The following is a 21212-nucleotide window of genomic DNA, read 5'->3' on the forward strand; positions in this document are numbered from 1 at the left end:
AGGCGCCGCGCTCCGCCGCCGCCTTTCCGGCGGTGGGTGATGACGCGGCGGCGGTGGCGGAAGGCGGAAGCGGCGGGGAGCGGCGGGGCGCGCCGCGGGGCGGCCGGGGCCGGGGCCGGCGATGACCGAGTACAAACTGGTGGTGGTGGGCGCCGGCGGCGTCGGGAAGAGCGCGCTCACCATCCAGCTCATCCAGAACCACTTCGTGGACGAGTACGACCCCACCATCGAGGTGAGCGGGGACTCGGGCGGGGCGGCCGCCGCTCGCGCTACTCGTTTGATTTCTATTGCGTTATGGCTGGAAGCAGCCGGTAACGGCCCCGGGCGGGTGGGGAGGGGAAGCGGAAGAACCGAATCGGGGAACCAACAAAGATTCGGGCCACTGGGGCAGTGCTTCCAGCTGGAGCTGTATCGATACCGAACATCCCGCCTTAATGTCATCTGCGTTAACGAGAACAGGACAAAGCGTAAGAGGCAAGGGAGAAGGAAGGGTTTTCCATTTCTGCGCTGGGCTGCGCTCAGAACAAGCCGATGCACTGCAGGCCCTACACGGCTCGGAAGCTGCAGGCACAAGTGGAACGTTAATCACATGAATGACTGGTAAATACAGTGCTGGAGAACGTTTGGACTTGATCTTAAAGGGCTTTTCCAGCCTGGTTGATTCTATGATTCTAATGTAACACCTGTGGGTTGAGATAAGAACAGTTTAATGACTAAAGTACTGTATAATACTATTGCTAGCAATAAGAAGGGAAATAACAAGGGGAGGGAACATAAAACTAAAAGGGAAAAGGAAGAAACAACAACAACAAACACAAGTGATGCCCAATACAATTGCTCAGCACCCGCTGGCTGATACCCAGCCCGACCCGAGCAGCGATCAGTCCCTTGCAGGTAACTCCCCCCAGTTTCTATCCTGGGCACAACATGCTGTGGGATGGAATATCCCTTTGGCTAGTTTGGGTCAGGTGTCCTGTCTCTGCTTCCTGCCAGCTTCCTGTGCCCCTCCTCACTGCAGAGCATGAGGCTGAGAAGTCCTTGATCAGGGTAAGAGCTACTGAGCAACAACTAAACCATGGGTGTGTTACCAGCATTATTCTCAGACTAAAGCCAGAACACAGCACTGCACCAGCTGCAGGGAAGAGAATTAACTCTGCTACAGCTGAAACCAGGACGCTCTTTCAAAGATTCCTTGCCTATTGCGCTCCTTGCTGCCCAGGGCAGGGTGCAGGTAGCCACAGTGGCAACAAAAAAAGTCGCCAATTGGTAGGCTGGATATTCCAGTCATGGTGCTGCAGTGATGGGGTTTATCATTCTTTTTTTTTCCTACCAATAAAGGAATTTCTCACAAGTAACAGGACTTTGCTTTTTAGTCAGAAAGGTTGAGGGGGGTTAGAGCAACAGCTTAATCCCCGACAGGTCTCGATACTGGTGTCTTTTCATCAGGCAGGGCTAGAAAAGCTCCTGATTCACGCTTTTCTTTATTCTTATTATATTTATTTTTCCTTAAAACTGCCCGAGGTGGACAGAAGTTGTGCAGTGCTTTAATGTAGAGTCTGCCTGTGTGCTTTCCAGGACTCGTACAGAAAGCAAGTGGTTATCGATGGCGAGACGTGCCTCTTGGACATCCTGGACACTGCGGGGCAGGAGGAGTACAGCGCCATGCGGGACCAATACATGCGGACTGGGGAAGGATTCCTCTGTGTCTTTGCTATTAACAACAGTAAATCATTTGCTGATATTAACCTTTACAGGTACGACCTGGGGCTTTACCACCGGAGCAGAGGCTGGAAAAAGCACCAGACCCATTTGCTCTTAGACTCGGTGAAAAGTAAATAATAGACAAATATTAAATCTCTCAGTTCTTTCAGGAAGTTTTTCAAGCTTATCTGTGTTCTGTGTCAATACTTTAGTAGTCTCTTGAGAATGGGGCACTTACCTGGGTGGTTGTGTTAATCCACTGATATTTAGAGCAAACAGAACATGATCTCAAAGAAAATGGGCAAGGAGGCAAACGGTGGAGTTACATGTGGACAAGAAGATGGAGTGTAGGAAGTTACTAGACATATTGCTGTGGGTTAGAACCCCTGAGTCCTGTCCAGCTTTAGTATCTGTTTTTGGAGCACAAGGGTGGTTGGATACTGAACTAAACAAGTCTTTATATTTAGAAAACAGTTCCTAACTTTTAAAAACTTGTCTTTTTAAAGAGAACAGATCAAGAGAGTGAAAGATTCGGATGACGTGCCAATGGTGCTAGTTGGGAACAAGTGTGATTTGCCCACGAGAACAGTAGACACAAAACAGGCTCAAGAATTAGCAAAAAGCTATGGAATCCCCTTCATAGAGACATCTGCTAAAACAAGACAGGTAAGATGCTTCTGTTCTTGGTCTGACCTCTTCCTGCATGATAAATGCAGAATGGCCTCACATTTTCCCATGTGCTACGGGCAGCCACAGCTTCATGTCTGTAAAAAGAAGCAGGCTTCATTCTTCCCTGTGAGGGTGCTGAGGCGCTGGCACAGGGTGTCCAGAGAAGCTGTGGCTGCCCCATCCCTGGCAGTGTTCAAGGCCAGGTTGGACACAGGGGCTTGGAGCAACCTGCTCTAGTGGAAGGTGTCCCTGCCCGTGGCAGGGGGTTGGGACCAAATGTGCTTTAAGGTCCCTTCCAACCCAAACCATTCCGTGATTCTGTGATGTGCTCTTGCTGAGGCATGGTCAGACTGTGCCATTAGTCATCCCAGACCTGTTCAGGTTTCTTGGCTTCTTAACAAACGCCAATTCTGAGATTATATTTACAGAAGGATTTCCCCAGTGGACTGATAGGCTTGTTCAGAGCTGCATTGGATACACAGCTCTGTCTGGTCAGCCTCGTTCTACCCACAGTATGGACTGAAGCAGAAAAGCTGCAGTTATTAAGCAGCAGCCAGAAAATCCTAAGAATCCTAAACCAGAAATGATGAGTCAAGACGTAATTTTCCTGCACAGGACTCCTCTACAGTTACAATTTGTCTTGTTTCGTTTAATGGCTGTTCCTCTGGGTGTTTGCTTCTGAGGAGGAGTTAGGATTGTAAGCCAAGAGTTTGGGATTTAAGAGCTAGTTTCTTCTTCTTATGAGCTATGGGATGAGTTGGCTGCTACTCTTCCTGTAGAAGTATGTCTTTCAACTATGTTAAGGGATTCTGGGATGCAAAGAACAGTCATCTCAAAAGCTTAAGGAAAGAAAATACTTTACCTGGATCCCTTGCATTCAGGGTGTGGAAGATGCTTTTTACACACTGGTGAGAGAGATCCGGCAGTACCGGATGAAAAAGCTCAACAGCAATGAAGATGGGAATCAAGGCTGCATGGGATTGTCCTGCATTGTGATGTGATAAGGTGAGCTTAATGTAAATCTTTTATAACTGATTATTGTTGGATTTTCTGTATCATTCTTGTCAGTGTCTCCTTCCTTTGGGAAACCATTCTGACTGCTTGGAGAATGTGTCATTTCTGTTTTGTACACAAGAAACACCTGAAATAGAGAGAGAATGTGTGCAATTCTGCAGTCACCATTTGCTGGTGGTTGGTTGACCCCTGAGCAGCTCAAGCTGCTTTGCTCTGGAGTATTCACTGTTTGAAGATTAACCAAATAAACTAATGCAAGTAATGAACTTTAGGAGTTCCCCAACTGAAATTCTTTCCAGCAGTTTCCTAAAAGATGTTGCTCATCACCATAAAAACAGACAGATGAGTTCAGGACTGTTGCTCTGCACATCACAAGCTGGAGAGCAACTAATTAGAGATGCCTTTCTGTTCCAGATGCCAAGAACACGTGGTTCAGATGTGGCTGCTGGACGAGTCTCGATGCTACTGTATTGCGTCTCATGCTGATGCCCTACACTCTTTTGGTGCCAGTGACGAGAATCTTGGTACCAGTTAATTAGCACAAGGTCCTTTTCTGTGCTCCACCTGAAGAGAACATCTATGGCATCTACCTCCTTGCTCAGCTAACGGAGCAGTCACATCTCTTGATGTACTGGGATTCTTTTCTTACTGTGTTATCTGGGTTTGTTCAAGAAGAAAACCAGTGACAAGAAAAGTGAACTACAGAGACTAAATGCTGTGAAGAAGATGACACTTTACCTCTAGAGTAAAAAGCTAGAAGCGATGTTTGTCCCCTTTCGATTGGATTCTGATTTGCAGCACTGTCAGAGGAGTAGCACTGATCGTTGCTTGGCAGCTCATGTCAGAAATGCTTTTGCCACCATGGATGCTCCTGTCACGTATCAGATTGGTATCTGCTCTCTCTGCACCCCTACAGCATATTTGCAACATCTCCTTTGTGCCAGGATTACCACTTAACTGATCCTTCATTTTCTGTAATAAAAAGGAGTTACCTTTCCTAACTTAAGTGCCTGTTTGCTAAGAAGATTGGAAGTTGTCCCCTGTTCCCTTGGGTTGAGGAAAACCCCAAGGACTGGAATTTCTTGGGAGCTTATTGTCTGAAGCAGGCAAGTCTTGTGGGGGTGATACCTTTGCCTGACAGGATACTAACCCAAGAGTTTATAGACTGGAAGATCCAGCAGGCACTTGTAAGGCTCTTGAACTAGGGAGGACATCCTGCCTCTGGTTTTTACTTTCTTTGTAGGTGGAACTGTTTATGTTGGTTTTCTGCAGCGTTCAGATCTCTCTTGAGTTGGACCAAATTAGTCAGCTGTTCATTTTAACATTAACTGCCAACATTTATGGGCAGCTTCTCAATAGTTAATCTAATAACTGGAGGTTAGAGAACTCAGACAGCTGTTACTCAGCTCTGTAACTTGCAAACTACTTTATTCTGAATTACTTTCTTACCAGCAGACTGTAAAACACAGTCTCTTCAAATTGTCTCTCTGTAAAATGTAGCTGGAGAGTCTCCACGTCAGGGAGGAGTGTGGGATTTCAGGCTGGCTGTGCTTGGTGCAGTGGTTGTCATGTACATCCAGGCTGAGCGGAGAAGGCAGTGAGCTAGAACAGAAACAGAGCTGGCTTCTGATTGCAGCACCCTTGCAAAATGAGGAAGGCAGCGAGTTCAGCAATGACTGTGCAGAAGGTGTTATGTTTTACTGATGGGAATTCTGGGCTTGTTCTAACAGCCTCAAAGTACAACGGAATTACTGCATCAGCTGGGTGAGTTCTTCCTAGAACAACGCGTCGTCACCTCGTATAATACTGATGTACAAGTGTGGTCACTGTTACAAAACCTACCAGCGTTCCTTGGAATGCTGTGTCCTTCCCCAGTTCTTGTGCTACTGGGTTTTATTCTGTGTGGTCAGTCAGTGTGTCCCACTGCAAAGCTGAATTCCCAGTTGGTATCTGGAAGAAAAGATTCTTCAGCCAACAGAGGGAGCATGCAGTCAGCCTGCTGAACCAGCGTGAGCAGACATTGCAAGAGGCTTAATTCAGTTTGGTGTCAGATTCCTACACCTTCACAGGGAAATTAGAGATCAGTAAATGCTGAGAGAAGAAATTGTTCCTTTTAATATTGCTCCCTCCACTACTTACATTCTTAATTCTCCTCTTGGAATGGAAGAGGCTCAGTCCACATCAGGTTTTCTTTATCAGTGATAATCCTTATAAGTACTTTTTGTAGTTTGTTTTACCCTTGACTGATGAGACACTGATGAAAAACTAAACCCACAATGTTTTCATTAACACATTATTTTCCAGAAACACTCACAAATGATGACTCGAGTTCATTTGAAGATGATCTCGTGCCTGCAAGTTAAATGTGACAGAATTACCCTCACTGCAAGCTGTCCTGGCTGGAAGCAGCAAGCAGGGTTTATTTGGTGCAAGAAGAGAAGTGATTGGTGAAAGCATTCAGCACTGTGGCAGCAGATGACTGTCTGCTTCTAAAGACACGTGTGGCAAGCTGTTGTCCATTTATTTAATAAATTGTATATGGAAAATGGCAGCTTTTGGGATGCACATCTGGTCACACAGGAGAGGCAGCAGTGTGGAGTGTGCACTATGTTTGAATGGTGAGATCTTGTCATCTGGCTACATTGATGGGTTTTGCTTACTGGGAAAGTTGGGAGTTTCTTTCCTGGCAAACGGGATTGCAGAGAGCAGAGCCTGTGGCCATGGGAAACTTTGTTCAGTTGGCATTGGATGTTTGGAGGTTGTGTGGTCATGTATGGAAAACTCTTTCTTTTGGATGGAGGTTCATCACCGTAACTCTCCCCACTGCAGGGCACGTTGTTGTCATTCAAGAACCTACTAGCTGTAACTCCACAGGTTGTGAATTCTCAGAGTTTTTTGAGAACTGGCAAATGCATCTGCCTTGTCTTTGGGGTTCCCTTTCTCTTGGGCTATATAAAATCTTCGAAGTGAAGATGATCTGGTAAGGACGGGTCAGTGTGGATTCACCTCTGGAGCCTTAGAGGGGATGCTGCAGAGCTGATCTACACAGGTTGTGCTCCCTCTCATGTGCATGATTTTAGTTTCAGATGTAGAGTGATACAAACTCAGGGTGTTGCACTTCATTTCCAGCTGTCTATATGGAACCCTGATTTTGGTGGCAGCTGAGAGAGAACTGTGGAAGGACAAACCCCCAAGAACTTTGGGAGGGAATTATTTAGATTCTAAGCACAGAAGTTTTTGCACAAGTCCCTGGGAAGAGGGGCGTTTGTAGATTTAGTCCCGATGTTATTTAGAACTAACAGCAAAACACGGTGTTAGTGCCAAGCAAACTGCCCCATCCTGCCAGTGGAAATGGGCAGGAACAACTTTGAGGTAAAATATAACAAAAGGGTAAAGCTCTTGTTCAAAAATTACAAGTGCCAATAAGAAAACAAAGGTTCCTGTTGTTATGGCCCGTGAGCAGCTGTTCGACTGTGAGGTAGTGGAACTCTGTGGCTTGTTCCTGTTCGTGTCCCCACGCCATGGTCTTGTTCAAACAACATTGCTGAGATTTTGTTCTGTCATCAGCTGGACTTCGGATGGTCACCATGATGCTCCAGCCATCGGAGCTTAGTGCAGTGACTTAGAACTGGATTTCAAGCAGCTTCAAGCCTATGTGGGGAAGGAGAGTAGGAGAAGTTTGAATTTCATGGTCCTCTTTACTCCCCAAGCCTTGAGTGAGTGTTTGTGTGTAACCTCCAGGATTGTAGGGAACTGTTGGAATCTGGACTTTTTATTCAAGGGCTAATTTGTTGTTACTTTGTATAATTATTTGCTTCCAATAATGCATCTCTTTTGATTTCAATTGAAGTAAATTATTTTGCTTCTTAAATAACTTTTTTAAAGAATAAAACTTTGAATTCTTTGATTGTTTCTTTTGTTGGTGGTGAGCAGGGCACGGGGTCCACAACTGGCTCACAGAAAGCTTACCATGATGCCCTCTGCATTCCCTGTGGGATCTGGGTTTACTTGGATTGTCCCTTCTGCAATGTGGCATGAACAACTGTATCCTGTATGTTCCCTATAGCATGAACAAGCAGTGAGAGTGGCTGTGAGATGTACCATGGGCTTGTTCCACAGTCCAGTTTTAGTGACTTCACCAATCTGTGCCGCGTCCCGAGTTAGTGCTGGGTCTCTATGTTTTGCAGTGGGGTCCCTCATACAACTTTTGCTGTATTTGCCCTTGGAAAGGATGATTGCTGAGTCAGAAAGGGGGAGGAGGAATTTCTTTACTTGGTATTCCAAGAGTGAAATCAGCTCTAAAGTCGTTGCTGTGTCTGAATCATGCTTTTAAGATGCTTAATTCAGTCTTCTAAAATACTTCCCTGTTGGCCTTCTTCCTGCAATAAGGGGTTGGACCATGCAGTAAGTGTGCTTTAAATGTGTTTCTCCTAAGACATTGTGTCTGGCCTCTGGAAACCCAGACTCCAATCTGTTTTCTGTGCAAGGAACTTAAGAAGAAAGTATAAACCTCCCTGCACTGTGTAGCTGCAGTAGTAGCTGCCTGTTCCAAAAGGAGAGAGTCAGAATGTACAGATGGGTGCTTAAAAGCAAGGGGTTTTCCTGGCTTATTAGGAAAGCTTTCCTCCAACATGACCGTTAGCTGTGACAACCTGCTCCTAGAAACTAGCTCACACCTGAAGGACTTCCTGACTTACGAGGCATTCCAGAACAGAGGTTGATTTAAACAGCCCTGGAGGGATCTCTGTAGGGAATGGCTAAGGGAATGTGGGGAGAGAACTTGCTGAGGCTCCTCTTAGTGCAAGGAGCTGTCGGTCAAAGGCACAGCACATCGGGGCATGACGGGATTCCCCCTGTTAATACTTTTCCTCTTCAGGAATTGAAACCATTTTCTAGCAAGACTTGCCCCCAGGCTTCTACTGGGACAGTTTCCCCTGTGACAGGGCTGCTCTGCTGGGCTTTTGGGGACCTTCAGCTCCAAAGTTCTGGCATTTTCCTTTGACTAGACTGAGGTGGGATGGAGGCAGCTCAGAGAAAAAGATGTGGGGGGATTGGAGCTGCTCTGAAGCCTCTGGGTGTGAATCACTTTGCAGTTGAGAGAGAGCAAGAAGATGGCTTGTTTGTACTCTGTACTTCAGCCTAAAGAGGCTCAGATCTAACTTTAGCAGCACATGCTCAAGCTTTACTCATATTTCTACCATGAACCCAACTACATTGACCCTGTGATTAAAAAAGCTGTGGGATCAAGAGACCTCCTGAGGGGGATGACCTCGACACCCTAAAGGTTAACTTTGGTTTCAGATGTGAATCCCAAGGTCTTGATCTACCCAGAAAGATCCCTGTGGTAGAGCAAAGAAGCAGGAGCCAGTTTTTATTGACCTTAAATGAAACAGTTACACAATAACCTGGTGTTGGGGACTCACACTGGGGAGTAAGAACAAGAGGAATTCAGAAAGTGAAGACTGCTACCAGCAGGTATGAGACCAGGTGTTAAGAGATGAAGACTGTAGCAGCATCCCACCTTTGCCCTGTTGGCCGCACCTCCACATGTTGAGGGGGGGAAATCTATTTATATTCTTGGGATTCTATGAGTATGTGGAAAGTGGAGCTAAAACTCCCTGAATTCTGGAGAATCTCTTCATCGTAACCCAGCGTGTTTGAAGTTGTGCATATCAAATAATAGTGATCTTTGAGAGTTTCTGGATGCTTTGGACATTGTCTGATGCTGGGCCAGGTCTCAGCTTATCTGACTTCACTGAGTAGTTGTGCCAAGAGCTTCCCATGCACCTACAGCCAAAATCTATGACTTATTATTTCTGGATCTGTGTCTTATGCAAGTCACTCACTTATTCCAGCCGCCTTCTAAGACAAAGCCTTTTCATAGCTGTTCCTACACCATCCAGCACAGGAAGCCTTTACACGCACATATACTTCCAACCAGTGTTGGCTTTTCCAGGGGTGCTGGTTTTTCTGTTCCCTTCAGTGTTATGACCAAAGTCACATTTAACTGAGCAGGACTCTGTAGCCTGGATGCTTTGCTTGACTTGTCCTGATTTCAGTGCAGTTTGTCAGCTCCAGCAAGAAGTGAAGTAGAAACAAACAGGAAAAGACTGTTTCAAATCAAAGCTATTGTATCCCTCTGACCTGGTCAGGGTTTTCCACTTCCCACCCGGAAGCTGAGTCAGGAGCTCAGAGTTACCCTGGCAATATGCAGTGCTCTACAAATTGTGGCCATTTCCTTCAGATGGGAGCTGTTTTCCAGCTTCATGAGAGATCTGAAGTAGGTTTGAGGAGACCCTAAAGCACTGGGTACAGCCCTCAATGCCTGGATGCTTGGAAGAATCTACTTAAAGCAAGCAGACTTCCCAGACTGAAACCCTGCTCTGCTGCATCCAAGCACTATGTGTGGCTTAAAGCAGCAGTTTCTTGCCACACCTTGGGTTGTACTAAGTGCTGGTCTCTGCAAGATACACCTTGGTTATGGCTCACCACATACAGAATTGAGGATCACCCTTACTGTTATGATACACAGTTTTATAACAGCAGTTCCTGAAAGGCTCAGGAACAAAGCACAGTTCCACGCGCTTCCTTTTTGTTTGATCAATTCGGCTGGGAAGATGTGAGGACATTTCCTGTTGCTAAACTCCCTCTCAGGAAAACATCCTCTCTGAGCAGTGCACTGGTTAGTGAGAGCACATCTCTTGTACCCATCCACAGCCCCTGTGCTGATGAAAACAATGAAAACCTCAGCCCTGTGCCTTAGGGGTTCAGACAGACGACATTGGTTTAGTCTCTCTTTCTTTCTTTTTCTCAGTTTTAGTTTCTCTTTCCTGTGGCCTGACTTCCACAGCCCATTTCAGGAAGGTGCAACTGTGCAGGGATGTGGTGATCTGGGCAGACACAGCAGAAACTCTACTAAATATAAAATGAAAGCCTCAGTTAAAGAAGTTAAATTTGAGCCCTGGCTTCACCTGTTTCAGTGCAAGTGCTTGTGGCTGCGCTTTAAATAGGCTTAGAGCTGACCTCCCTTCCCCTTTTAGAGTGGGAGAGTCTGATTACAGGCGAGGGAAAGGAGCAAAACCAGTGTGAAGCTGCTGTGCAGTCAGTCACCTGCTTGTGCTCTGTTATAGTAGGGTGTTACTTGGGGCTCTGCAGACTTGCTGCAAAGATGTCACAGCTGAGAATCCCAGGTAGGTCTGAAATTGCAGGTAGTGAGGCCAGGAACCACAGGGCAGGCTGGAGCCTCTGCGGGTCTGGTGGTACCTGTGCAGCCCAGGGCACCTCGCTGGGTGCTTTGAGGGGTTTTCTTCCTGTTTGGATGGTGCAGCAAAAAACATTATTGTTTAGGCCAGGTTGAACGGGGCTTGGAGCAACCTGCTCTAGTGGAAGGTGTCCCTGCCCGTGGCAGGGGGTTGGAACTGGAGGAGCTTTAAGGTCTCTTCCAACCCTAAACTATTCTGTGATTGCTTAAATCTTGCTCTGCTCATACTGAATAAGAATGCTGTCTCTCCTGCAGTGCACTGGATCCTGTAACAACACCATTAAATCACTGTAGAAGGGGGCAGAGGGGTGTCAGGAGTCTCTGGTCAACCTGGCTAAGCTCAGATGATGTGGGGTGCTGCAGTCCCAAGGGGCACAAGCTGGGCAGCAGGCGTAGGGCCAGCCAGGCTGTGCAGAGCAGCACAGAGGGACATGTGGTGCCATTGCAGAGGAATATCAGCACCAAACAGTTCTGATAAGAGCAGTTTAGAATTGCAGTGCTGTGTGGTGTGATAGACACTGTCCTGGTGTGTGAAGCTTGTATCAAAGCCTGGCCCTGCAACACCAGTGATTGTCATTTTCATCCACTAAAGAGAGGAAAGGTCAAAGCAGGCATTTCTGGGATGCTTAGTTTGCAAATGAATGCATGGAGTTCAAGTGCCACAAGTGTATGTTCTGACGGCTGGGCTTTGGGAAGTCAGCAGCTGGTGACTTGTGATGCCAGAGCTCCAGTCTGAATTTGCTGAGTCTGATGCAAAGGGCATGAGTTGCACCCCAAAAAGTTGATGCCACACTATGACCAGGCATGAAAATCTGTGCAACTGTCTCAGCTCTTTGATCCCATTAGTGGGTAAGCGGAGATGTGACCACAAGCGTCTGGAGGATGAACGTTAGCATCTCTGATGCGCCCATCCATCCTGATCTTCACAAAGGAGGGTGAGTCATGGATGAAAAAACAGCAAAGCAGACCCAGCTCTGAACCACTGAAACATTTGCTCTCTATTAAGCAGGAGAATGCTGCTCTGCCCTTGTCAGTTCTTCTTGTGCTCTTCTGCATCCCTGTGCCTGGGCACAGGCATAGGGAGAGACCTTCCAAGACAACTCAGTGTTATTAGATGAGCGGGTATCTGGTAGTTGCTTGTGGTGTTGATTGAGGTGATGGAGGTTCTAGGAAATGCTGTTCCCTTGGACAGCCGCAGTGCAGAAGCTCTGCCAAAGAGCTCAGGTCTGATGGCATCTGCCATGGGGTTCGATGTGCACACGCCATTGGGGCGCTATCATGGAACAGTCAGCACGGAACTTCCATCTTTATATTGTACAAAGTGACAAGTTCTGTTCTTTCTTTTGCAAGTGGAAGGCTTTGGCTAAACTTGTCCTTCACTCATCTCTTTGTAATCACTGATGTGATGATGAGGCGAAAAGGCTTAAAGTTTGAAGAGCTGATCACATGTGTTTTGTTTTGTTTCTGTTTTATCTCAAACAGCAGAAGACAAAGGTGAGTATTTCTAGGCTTTTTATATGCTCTTCTGTGTTACTGCCTAGACATGATCACTGGAAACAAACAGCAGTTACAGGATCATGGTGATGTTCCAGCAGTTGGAGAAGGTGCTGTTTCTCAGCAGTGCCAGCTCTGCCCCTCACTCCTTCAGGGAATGGTGCCAGCTTTTTGCTCCTTTGATATATGAAGCTATTTGTTAAACACTGTCCTTGCAGCCCTGAGCTCCTGCTCAGGAGATAAACATTTCATAGAGGAGTTCTTTCCTCTGTGGCAAGAAGTGAAACATTTTGCAGTTTCTCTTAAACCTCTTCACACCTTTGTTTTTATTTGGTTGGTTTTCCCTTTTTCTTAACAGAGATCCAGCCTAAAGTAACTTCCTTTAAATTTACTTTAGGCTAGAGCATCCTTCTCCAAGAGGATTTGATCCATGAGGGGACAGACCCAATGTTTCACCTCATTTATTCACGTTGTCTGCTTTGATTGTCATCTGCTGACCGTGTCCTGTCTGACATGTTAGTGGTGTGCTCCATCTTTCAGCATCTTTCCTCACTATGCTTCATGCTGAGCTGCCAGCTGCTGGCAAAACCTGCTCAATTAATGTCCAAACGTGCTCTTCAGGAGCTGGTGCCACAAGAGCCCTTGAGGTTCTTGTGTTATAGTATTTTGCTGGCAGTAGAAGAGCTTTTAACCTTCTTTCACTTTCTTCATAAAGCTCCAGTCAACCTTATATCGATGGTGGCTTTCGTAGGGCCATGTTAGCTGGCACCTTTGCAGCACGCTGCACATGATGGGCTGAGAGGGTTCCCTAGCTAGGAGCATTTCAGCCGCGCGGTGATGGGGGGAGCTAAGTGATTGGGCTGCTGGTTCTGTCTGTCTCCATCTATACCTCGTCTTCATCCTGACCGGATGCCTTGTGGAGCAAGTGGGTCTTCAGCTTCCTGCAGCTGTAAGGGCTCTGCTGGCCTTCCCCAATTTTTGTCTCTGTGCATGCTCTCATCAGTGCCCTTTGCAAGTACTTGCTACTTTCTGGGCCTTTTGTGCCACTCTTGGACTGTGGTTTGTACCAGAGGTGTCCAGGTATGTGTCCAGCCCACTGTATGTGGCCCAGGCTCTGTTAAGCTTGTTGCAAACTTTAGAGTCTTGCAGGCAGCATGGAGGTGTAGGTGTCCTAAGGAAATGAGCTGAGCACTAAGATGACTGCACGGGGCTGTTATGGTGGCTGAAAACCAGATGCCTGTGTGACCTTGCACTCTTCTTCTCCCTGTAGAGGTGGATGAGGCATTGCGCTCCTTTGCAGAGAAGGTCTTTGCCTCTGAGGTGAAAGATGAGGAGACCAGGCAAGAGATTTCTCCTTTTGATGTGGAAGAGATCTGTCCCATCTCACGCCGGGAGATGAGAGAACACATGATACTTCAGGAGAGCATTGCCACGTCAGAAAAGCGGTGAGCAACAACGAGGGCAGTTGGGGAAAGGAGAGGAGTGTTGTCTGCACGTCCTCAGCCAGAGCCGGGGAACGTAAATCAGTGCCTGTGAAAACAGCTCACTGAAAACCACTCATGGGATAAATCCTTGGTAATCCCAGGGCATCTCTCAGGTACCTCAGGATTTCCTCTCCAACTGTTCCCACTGTTGGACAGAAAGATACCCGTGGCCTGTTCCTTAGGTGTCATCACAGCAATGGCCATGGAGCTGTTGGAGCGGGAGACTTGGAGGCCTTTCTCTGGAAAGGTGCAACTTCTAAAGACCATGCCTGAAAGTCTGTGGCTACTCTGTGTGCTGTGGCCTCTACTCCTGGCAGTGTCTGTTGGAGGTGCCTAGAAAGCACCAGTGAGATGGTTCATGTAGTGCGCAGCTGGAACATGGCTGTGGTCAGTGCTGTTTGCCTGAGGTTCTCCTCCCTGGCAGGAAGAAGCGCCTGTTCCGCATGAAGACAATCGCGTTGGCAGTGCCTGTGGCTCAGAAGTCTATAACCAAACTATCTGCTATTGACGAGGTCATCTCCACCTCCCCCCTGTACCAGACTGTGCCTGACTTCCAGCGGGTACAGATCACAGGCGATTATGCCTCTGGGGTAGGTACTTGCATGGCTGTACCCTTCCTTATGCTGACCACCACCTCATACAGTCCCTGCCTGTCCCTCAGTAGCTGCCAGTGTCACTGGAGTCTGTATGAATTGCAGTCTGTGTCTCCCAGCTCAGTTTGTGTCCCATGAGCATCTCATGGTACCCTGCTGTGTCCCTGGAAGATCCAGAGCTCAATTCCTTAGTAGGAGTCTGTGGGGTGCTGCATGTTCCCCATGGGATTGTCTGGACAGCGCAGAGGGGAGGGCATGGCAGGGTGGGTTATGCTCATTCTGTTGTAGCCTGCACTTGCTTTCACGCAACTGTCTGAGATCTGTGCATGTTACAGAATCCCAGAATGGTTGAAGTTGCTGCACAGTATTCTCAGTGCTGCTCCGCTCTGACTTCTCCTGACTGCCCAAAACACTTGCCTGTGCAGTAGATCAGAAATTACTGACACATTAGGTCAGTGTATGTTGTTGGTCCTGCTTCAGTTACAGCCTGGCTCCAAAAATAGCTTCTACTGTTTTGCCCAGACCTTGCTTCCATCTCAGTTTGCAGTGAGGAATGTAAAAGATGATGACAGGGGAACTCACTGGTTCTTGCACGAGGAACTTCCCTTTGTCACGTCTAGGACTTTGCCTATCATCAACACCTTCCACCAGAGCAGGCTGCTCCAAGCCCCTGTGTCCAACCTGGCCTTGAACACTGCCAGGGGTGAGGCAGCCACAGCTTCTCTGGGCACCCTGTGCCAGCGCCTCAGCACCCTCACAGGGAAGAACTTCTGCCTAAGAGCTCATCTCAATCTCCCCTCTGGCAGGTTAAAGCCATTCCCCCTTGTCCTCTCCCTACAGGCCCTTGTCCAAAGCCCCTCTCCAGGTTTCCTGGAGCCCCTTTAGGCCCTGGAGCTGCTCTAAGGTCTCCCCTTCAGGAGCCTTCTCTTCTCCAGGCTGCCCCAGCCCAGCTCTCTCAGCCTGGCTCCAGAGCAGAGCTGCTCCAGCCCTCGCAGCATCTTCATGACCTCCTCCGGACTTGCTCCAACACCTCCACGTCCCTCTTACGTTGGGGGCCCCAGACCAACCCAAACCATTCTGTGATTCTATGATCCCTTCTTTGCCCTGCTCAGGCAGAACAGTGGGAGGGAGGGGATGATATGATATGATATGATATGATATGATATCTGTATCTTGCTGTGAATAAAATTGTCCTCTTTCTCTCTCAGTGCACCAGGTATCCCTTGGGCAGGTAGGCTCCAGTTGGGAGGTTGTTTCAGCACCAACTCTCTTGCAGGTGACAGTGGAAGATTTTGAAGTTGTCTGCAAAGGCCTGTACCGTGCACTGTGCATCCGGGAGAAGAACATGCAGCAGTCCCTGCAGAGGTTCCCCAGGACCCCGTCCCAGTACCTGCGCACTATTGAGGGCGAGGTCTGGACGGCGAGTGATGCTGGCCCGGGCCCATGTAGGCACCTGGGGGGTTTCCTCTGGCTTCGCTATGGTGTGGGCAGGGTTGTGGAAGTGCTTCACAGGAGAGTTTCTTGCCCTGGTCTCCTCTTCAGTATGGCAGTGGCAGGGATGTCTCTGCCCTCCGCCTGGGGTGGAGGAGCAGGGCAGGCTCATTGGGTTTTGGCTGGCAGCATGTGCCTCATGGTATTCTCCTTTTGGGCCAGTGTTCACCCCGCCAGTGAAGGATGGAGAGGATCCCTTTGACAGTGGGAATCTCGCTGAGGACCTGGGATACCATGTTCAGATGAAGGATGGTGTAGTTTATGTCTATGAAGATAAGGCAGCAGCTGACAGAAATGAGCCAAAGGATCTGTCCTACCCCAGCCTTGAGCACTTCGTTGATGACATGAACTTCCTCTTAGCCCTGATTGCGCAGGGGCCTGTGTAAGTGCACAACCCAGCACTGCTGGATGCAGCTGAACAGGTCCTGCCTCAGCAGGCAGAGAGAGGTCAGGGCAGAGCCAGGGTTGCCCCCTCTGCTCCCTGGGCAGAGGGAGGAACCCTCTGATGACATGCCTGCAGCCTGCTGGTTTCCAAAGTGTCCTTGGCCCTTGTCATCCATCTTGATTGGGTGCTTAAGCAAAGCCAACATTGAGCGATTGGAGACACACTCTGCGGGTATGCTCACAGCTGGCCAGGCCTTCCTCTGAAGCTCTGTAATAGAGGCAGGAGAAGCACCTTAGGGAAGCAGGGCCAGGCTAGCATGAGCAATTCCACTTCAGGAGAAAGCTGCATCCTGGTGTTTGATGTGCCATGCTCCTGTGTTGAGGGGGAAAGAGCCCAGTCACTGTTCTGCCCTTTGCTTTCACTAGTAAGACCTATGCTCATCGGCGCCTGAAGTTCCTCTCATCCAAGTTCCAATTGCATGAAATGCTAAATGAGATGGATGAGATCAAAGAGCTGAAGAACAACCCCCACCGGGACTTCTACAACTGCCGGAAGGTAAATGGCAAAGCTTCCAGCCCTGGTGACTCTGCAGATGAGCTGCAGTTGTCTGGGTGCCATCGCCGCCCTGACAACTGGGTATTAGAGTCAAGGTCTGTGGCACCTGCACTGTTGCTGCTAATGGGATGGTGCTGACTGGGGTACTCTTGGCCTTGGCCTGTTACGTTCATCTGCTGAGCTCCCCACGCATACTGGGCTCATCTAAGGGGTTTGTTCGCCTCCTTGTAATGGTACCTGAGCATCCCAACTTGAAACTAGATAGCTGTCCAATTGGTTTCTCAGGTGGACACACACATCCATGCTGCAGCCTGCATGAACCAGAAGCATCTTCTGCGTTTTATCAAGAAATCCTACTTTGTGGATGCTGACCGCATAGTTTATGATGCCAAGGGCAAACAGCTCACCCTGAAACAGCTTTTCCAGCAGCTCAATCTGCATCCCTATGACCTGACAGTGGATTCCCTGGATGTCCATGCTGTAAGTGGTAGGGCATTTGCTGTAAGTCCACTCTCAGGTCACACTTACCCACCCCTGTAGGCGCAGCGTTTCCCCTCCCTGTGCACCCATGACATGTTAGTGGCTGTGGCAGGATGTCGCAGCTCCTGGCTCTTCCCATTTTGGGTTGTTTGGATCAGGGGTGTGTGTAGCCTTTACCCTGACCCTCCCTTCCCCAGGGACGTCAGACATTCCAGCGCTTTGACAAGTTCAATGACAAGTACAACCCCGTGGGTGCCAGCGAGCTGCGTGACCTCTATCTGAAGACAGACAATGCTATTGATGGCGAGTACTTTGCTACCATTATCAAGGTGAGAATACAGAGGAGGAGAGAGCAGTCAAGCTGTGGTGCTGCTGTGCTCAGAGGCTGACGGGTCCCCATGCAACTCCATCCTGGTTTGCAGGAGGTTGGATCTGATCTGGAGGATGCCAAGTACCAGCACGCAGAGCCTCGCCTCTCAATCTATGGGCGATCAGCTGAGGAGTGGCCCAAGCTAGCCAGCTGGTTCAACAAACACCGTGTCTATTCCCCCAACATGAAGTGGATGATCCAAGTACCCAGGATTTAGTATGTGCTGTGGGTCTGAGAGAACTCTCTGCCTTATCACAGCCTGGTTTGGGTTGGAAGGGTCGTTAAAGCTCAACCGGTTCCAACCCCCTGCCACGGGCAGGGACACCTTCCACTAGAGCAGGTTGCTCCAAGCCCCTGTGTCCAACCTGGCCTTGAACACTGCCAGGGATGGGGCAGCCACAGCTTCTCTGGGCACCCTGTGCCAGCGCCTCAGCACCCTCACAGGGAAGAGCTTCTGCCTATGAGCTCATCTCAATCTGGCAGGTTAAAGCCATTCCCCCTCGTTCTGTCCCTACAGGCCCTTGTCCAAAGCCCCTCTCCAGGTTTCTTGTAGCCCCTTTCAGCACTCGAAGCTGCTCTGAGGTCTCCCCAGAGCCTTCTCCTCTCCATGCTGAACAAGTGCACTGTATCTCATTTTTTTTCCTGAAAGGATTGTGGGGACAGTGGAATGTGTTCCTCTGGTAGCACCTGATCCCTGTCTGTGTCCACAGTGATGTGTTCAGGTCTAAGAATTTCCTTCCACACTTTGGGAAAATGCTGGAAAATATCTTTGTCCCTGTGTTTGAGGCAACTGTCAACCCTCAAGCCCACAAAGAGCTGAGTGTCTTTCTACGCCATGTGAGTGCCACCTGATGATGTTGTCGGGGTGTGATGAGCATTCATGTTCCTGTTTGTGCACAAGAAATGGTGTATTAGCCATGGAAAATGTCACCAGTGGGCTTGTGGCCACTCTGGGGTGGGACAGGGGTACAGGCTGCAGCAGGGTGATGACAAGCTGCCATGAGGCAGGGTGAGCTGGTCTGCCTGGGCATGAGGAAGGGGGCAGCTTTGAGATGCAGCTTCTCTGTTGCCTTGCCAAGCAGATCACTGGCTTCGACAGCGTGGATGATGAATCCAAGCATAGTGGACACATGTTCAGCACTAAAAGCCCAAAGCCAGAGCAGTGGACTTTGGAGAAGAACCCATCCTACACCTATTATTTATATTACATGTATGCCAACATCCTGGTGCTGAACAACCTACGCAGGTGAGGCCCAGGATCTGCTGAGGGACCTGTGTTGGGCTGGTAGAAGCAGGGCTGCCTCATGAGTTGTCTCAGCTCTTTGGTTGTTGGTGTGGCAAAAGTGGGTTCCCCCATGCTCTGCCACCAGTGTAGTTTGGAGCTTTATGTCCCAGAGCCATCCAAACACTCCTCTGTAGGAAGTGTGATGAACTGGGGTGAAAACTTTGGGGTTGCAGAGATGCATCTATTGCATGCACAGATCATAGAATTCCAGCCTGGTTTGGGTTGTAAGGGACCTTAAAGCTCATCCAGTTCAAACCCCCTGCCACGGGCAGGGACACCTTCCACTAGAGCAGGTTGCTCAAGATGAGCAAAGATGACAAGTAATGTGCTCCTAGGTCAAGCTGGATTCTTGGGGACTCACTGCTACAGGCAGAGCTGGATCTGAAGTCAGGAAATCTTGCATCACACCCACCTACCCCTGCTGCTTGCTTGCTCTGACTTCTTCTTCCATGTGTCTAGGCAGCGTGGCATGAACACGTTCCTCTTCCGTCCACACTGTGGCGAAGCCGGGGCCATCACACATCTGCTTACAGCCTTCATGACAGCAGATAACATCTCTCATGGTCTCAACCTCAAGAAGGTAAGTGGAGTAGTCTGTCATAGAGCAGGCGTGGCAGAGGAGGAGAACATGTACACAGCTGGCATCCACTGTAGCTGTGTTAATTGCACCTTTGCTTTAGACTGACACGGCCTGACTTCAGGCAGATGTTACATGATTCTCTGGGTTCCTCCAGTCATGGAGGGATGTTCTCCAGGCATGTTTGGCGGATGTAGCTGAGAAACATATTCAGATTTCAGTGGTTCAGCCTTGCAGAACCATCACTGGATATGTCTGTTATCATTGGAGCCAGCTGAGTTCTGAAATCAGACAGGTTTCAACTCACTTGGCGCCTTGTGCTCCCTGGAGGACTGCTACCTTGCCTGTCTCTTCTTGCACGTATGAGCTCTCTGCATCAGATTTCCTGGCTGGGGCACTGGGCTGATCTGAGGAGGGACCCTGGAAAGGCGGAGGGCACAGTGACTTTATTCCTAACCTGGCAACTCTGCTCATCTTTGCAGACCCCTGTGTTGCAGTATCTGTACTTCCTTGCCCAAATTCCCATTGCTATGTCCCCACTCAGCAACAACAGCCTCTTCCTGGAGTATGCAAAGAACCCGTTGCCCGACTACCACCAGAAGGGCCTCATGGTGTCCCTTTCTACAGATGACCCCATGCAGTTCCATTACACCAAGGTACAGCGGGGGCTGATCACTGGGGCTGGGGCTGTGGGGCTCGTTTCTCTGGGAAGCCAGCAGCGTTTGCAGACAGTCCAGCGTGCTGGGATGGCCCTGGCTGCAGCAGTGCCTGCCACACAGCCTGTGCCTGCAGGAGGCCCTGATGGAGGAGTACGCCATCGCTGCCCAGGTCTTCAAGCTCAGCACCTGTGACATGTGCGAAATAGCCAGGAACAGTGTCCTGCAGTGCGGCCTGTCTCATGAGGTAGGTGCCCGTCCAGGGAGGGCAGGCCTGGGGATGAGGACCAGGTCCGCAGCTCATGGAACCATAGACTGGTTTGTGTTGGAAGGGACCTTAAAGCTCATCCAGCTCCAACCCCTGCCACGGGCAGGGACACCTTCCACTAGAGCAGGTTGCTCCAAGCCCCTGTGTCCAACCCGGCCTTGAACACTGCCAGGGATGGGGCAGCCACGGCTTCTCTTGGCACCCTGTGCCAGCACCTCAGCACCCTCACAGGGAAGAGCTTCTGCCTAACGTCTAACCTAAATCTCCTGTTTCAGTTTGAACCCATCCTGTCGCTACAGTCCCTGATGCAGAGTCCCTCTCCACCATCCTTGTAGCCCCCTTCAGACACTGGAAGCTGCTCTGAGGTCTCCACGCAGCTTCTCTTCTCCAAGCTGAACAGCCCCAATGTTCTCAGCCTGTCTCCAGCCCCTGATCATCCTTGTGGCCTCCCCTGGACTTGCTCCAACTGCTCCATGTCCTTATGTTGAGCACACCAGAGCTGCACACAGTTCTGCAAGGGGGGTCTCAACACTCCAAGCTCTGCTCAGGGCAGGGTGCTGAGGGTGCCTCAGGGCTCTGCAGCGCTTGTCCTGTTCTCTGACAGGAGAAAGCCAAGTTCCTGGGTGAAAACTACCAGGAAGAGGGACCCCAAGGCAACGATATCCGAAAGACGAACGTGGCTCAGATCCGCGTGGCCTATCGCTACGAGACCTGGTGCTACGAGCTCAACCTCGTCGCCGAGGGCCTCAAGACCGACTAGAGGCGGGGACGGACCCGGGGCGGGGACGGACGCGGGGCGGGGGGGCCGCGCTCGGACCGCGCAGTAAACCCGGGTGTGCCAGCGTCTGTGTCAGCGCCCCCGTGCGGCGGCGGCGGCGGCGGGGCTGGGCGGGGCTGGCGCCTGAGCGACGGCCGCGAGAGCCAATGGG

The 21212-nt window shown here is 49.5% G+C and overlaps 2 protein-coding genes across 3 annotated transcripts; both read left to right on the forward strand.

The window, feature by feature from the left end:
• The first annotated feature begins 47 nt into the window (after positions 1 to 47).
• On the forward strand, positions 48 to 13481 carry NRAS (NRAS proto-oncogene, GTPase). Of its 2 annotated transcripts, none has more exons than XM_030473245.1 (5): positions 48 to 232; positions 1576 to 1754; positions 2208 to 2367; positions 3252 to 3375; positions 3799 to 6378. In XM_030473245.1, exons 1-4 carry the CDS (start codon positions 122 to 124, stop codon positions 3369 to 3371), a joined length of 570 nt encoding a protein of 189 aa, XP_030329105.1. In that variant the 5' UTR covers positions 48 to 121; the 3' UTR covers positions 3372 to 3375; positions 3799 to 6378. The 2 variants fall into 2 exon arrangements, with proteins under 2 accessions (XP_030329105.1, XP_030329106.1); XM_030473246.1 differs by lacking the exon at positions 3799 to 6378 and adding an exon at positions 13410 to 13481 and having other exon boundaries at positions 66 to 232.
• Positions 13382 to 21057, forward strand: AMPD1 (adenosine monophosphate deaminase 1). Its single transcript, XM_030473244.1, has 14 exons — positions 13382 to 13584; positions 14048 to 14213; positions 15493 to 15661; positions 15870 to 16089; positions 16518 to 16647; positions 16933 to 17127; positions 17325 to 17456; positions 17550 to 17713; positions 18208 to 18334; positions 18580 to 18743; positions 19242 to 19362; positions 19842 to 20015; positions 20152 to 20262; positions 20888 to 21057. The coding sequence occupies exons 1-14, from the start codon at positions 13535 to 13537 to the stop codon at positions 21041 to 21043; spliced, it is 2079 nt and encodes a 692-aa protein (XP_030329104.1). The 5' UTR covers positions 13382 to 13534; the 3' UTR covers positions 21044 to 21057.
• Positions 21058 to 21212: the final 155 nt, after the last annotated feature.

The sequence above is a fragment of the Strigops habroptila genome, chromosome 18, assembly GCF_004027225.2.
Source record: "Strigops habroptila isolate Jane chromosome 18, bStrHab1.2.pri, whole genome shotgun sequence".
NCBI classification, from domain to species: domain Eukaryota; kingdom Metazoa; phylum Chordata; class Aves; order Psittaciformes; family Psittacidae; genus Strigops; species Strigops habroptila.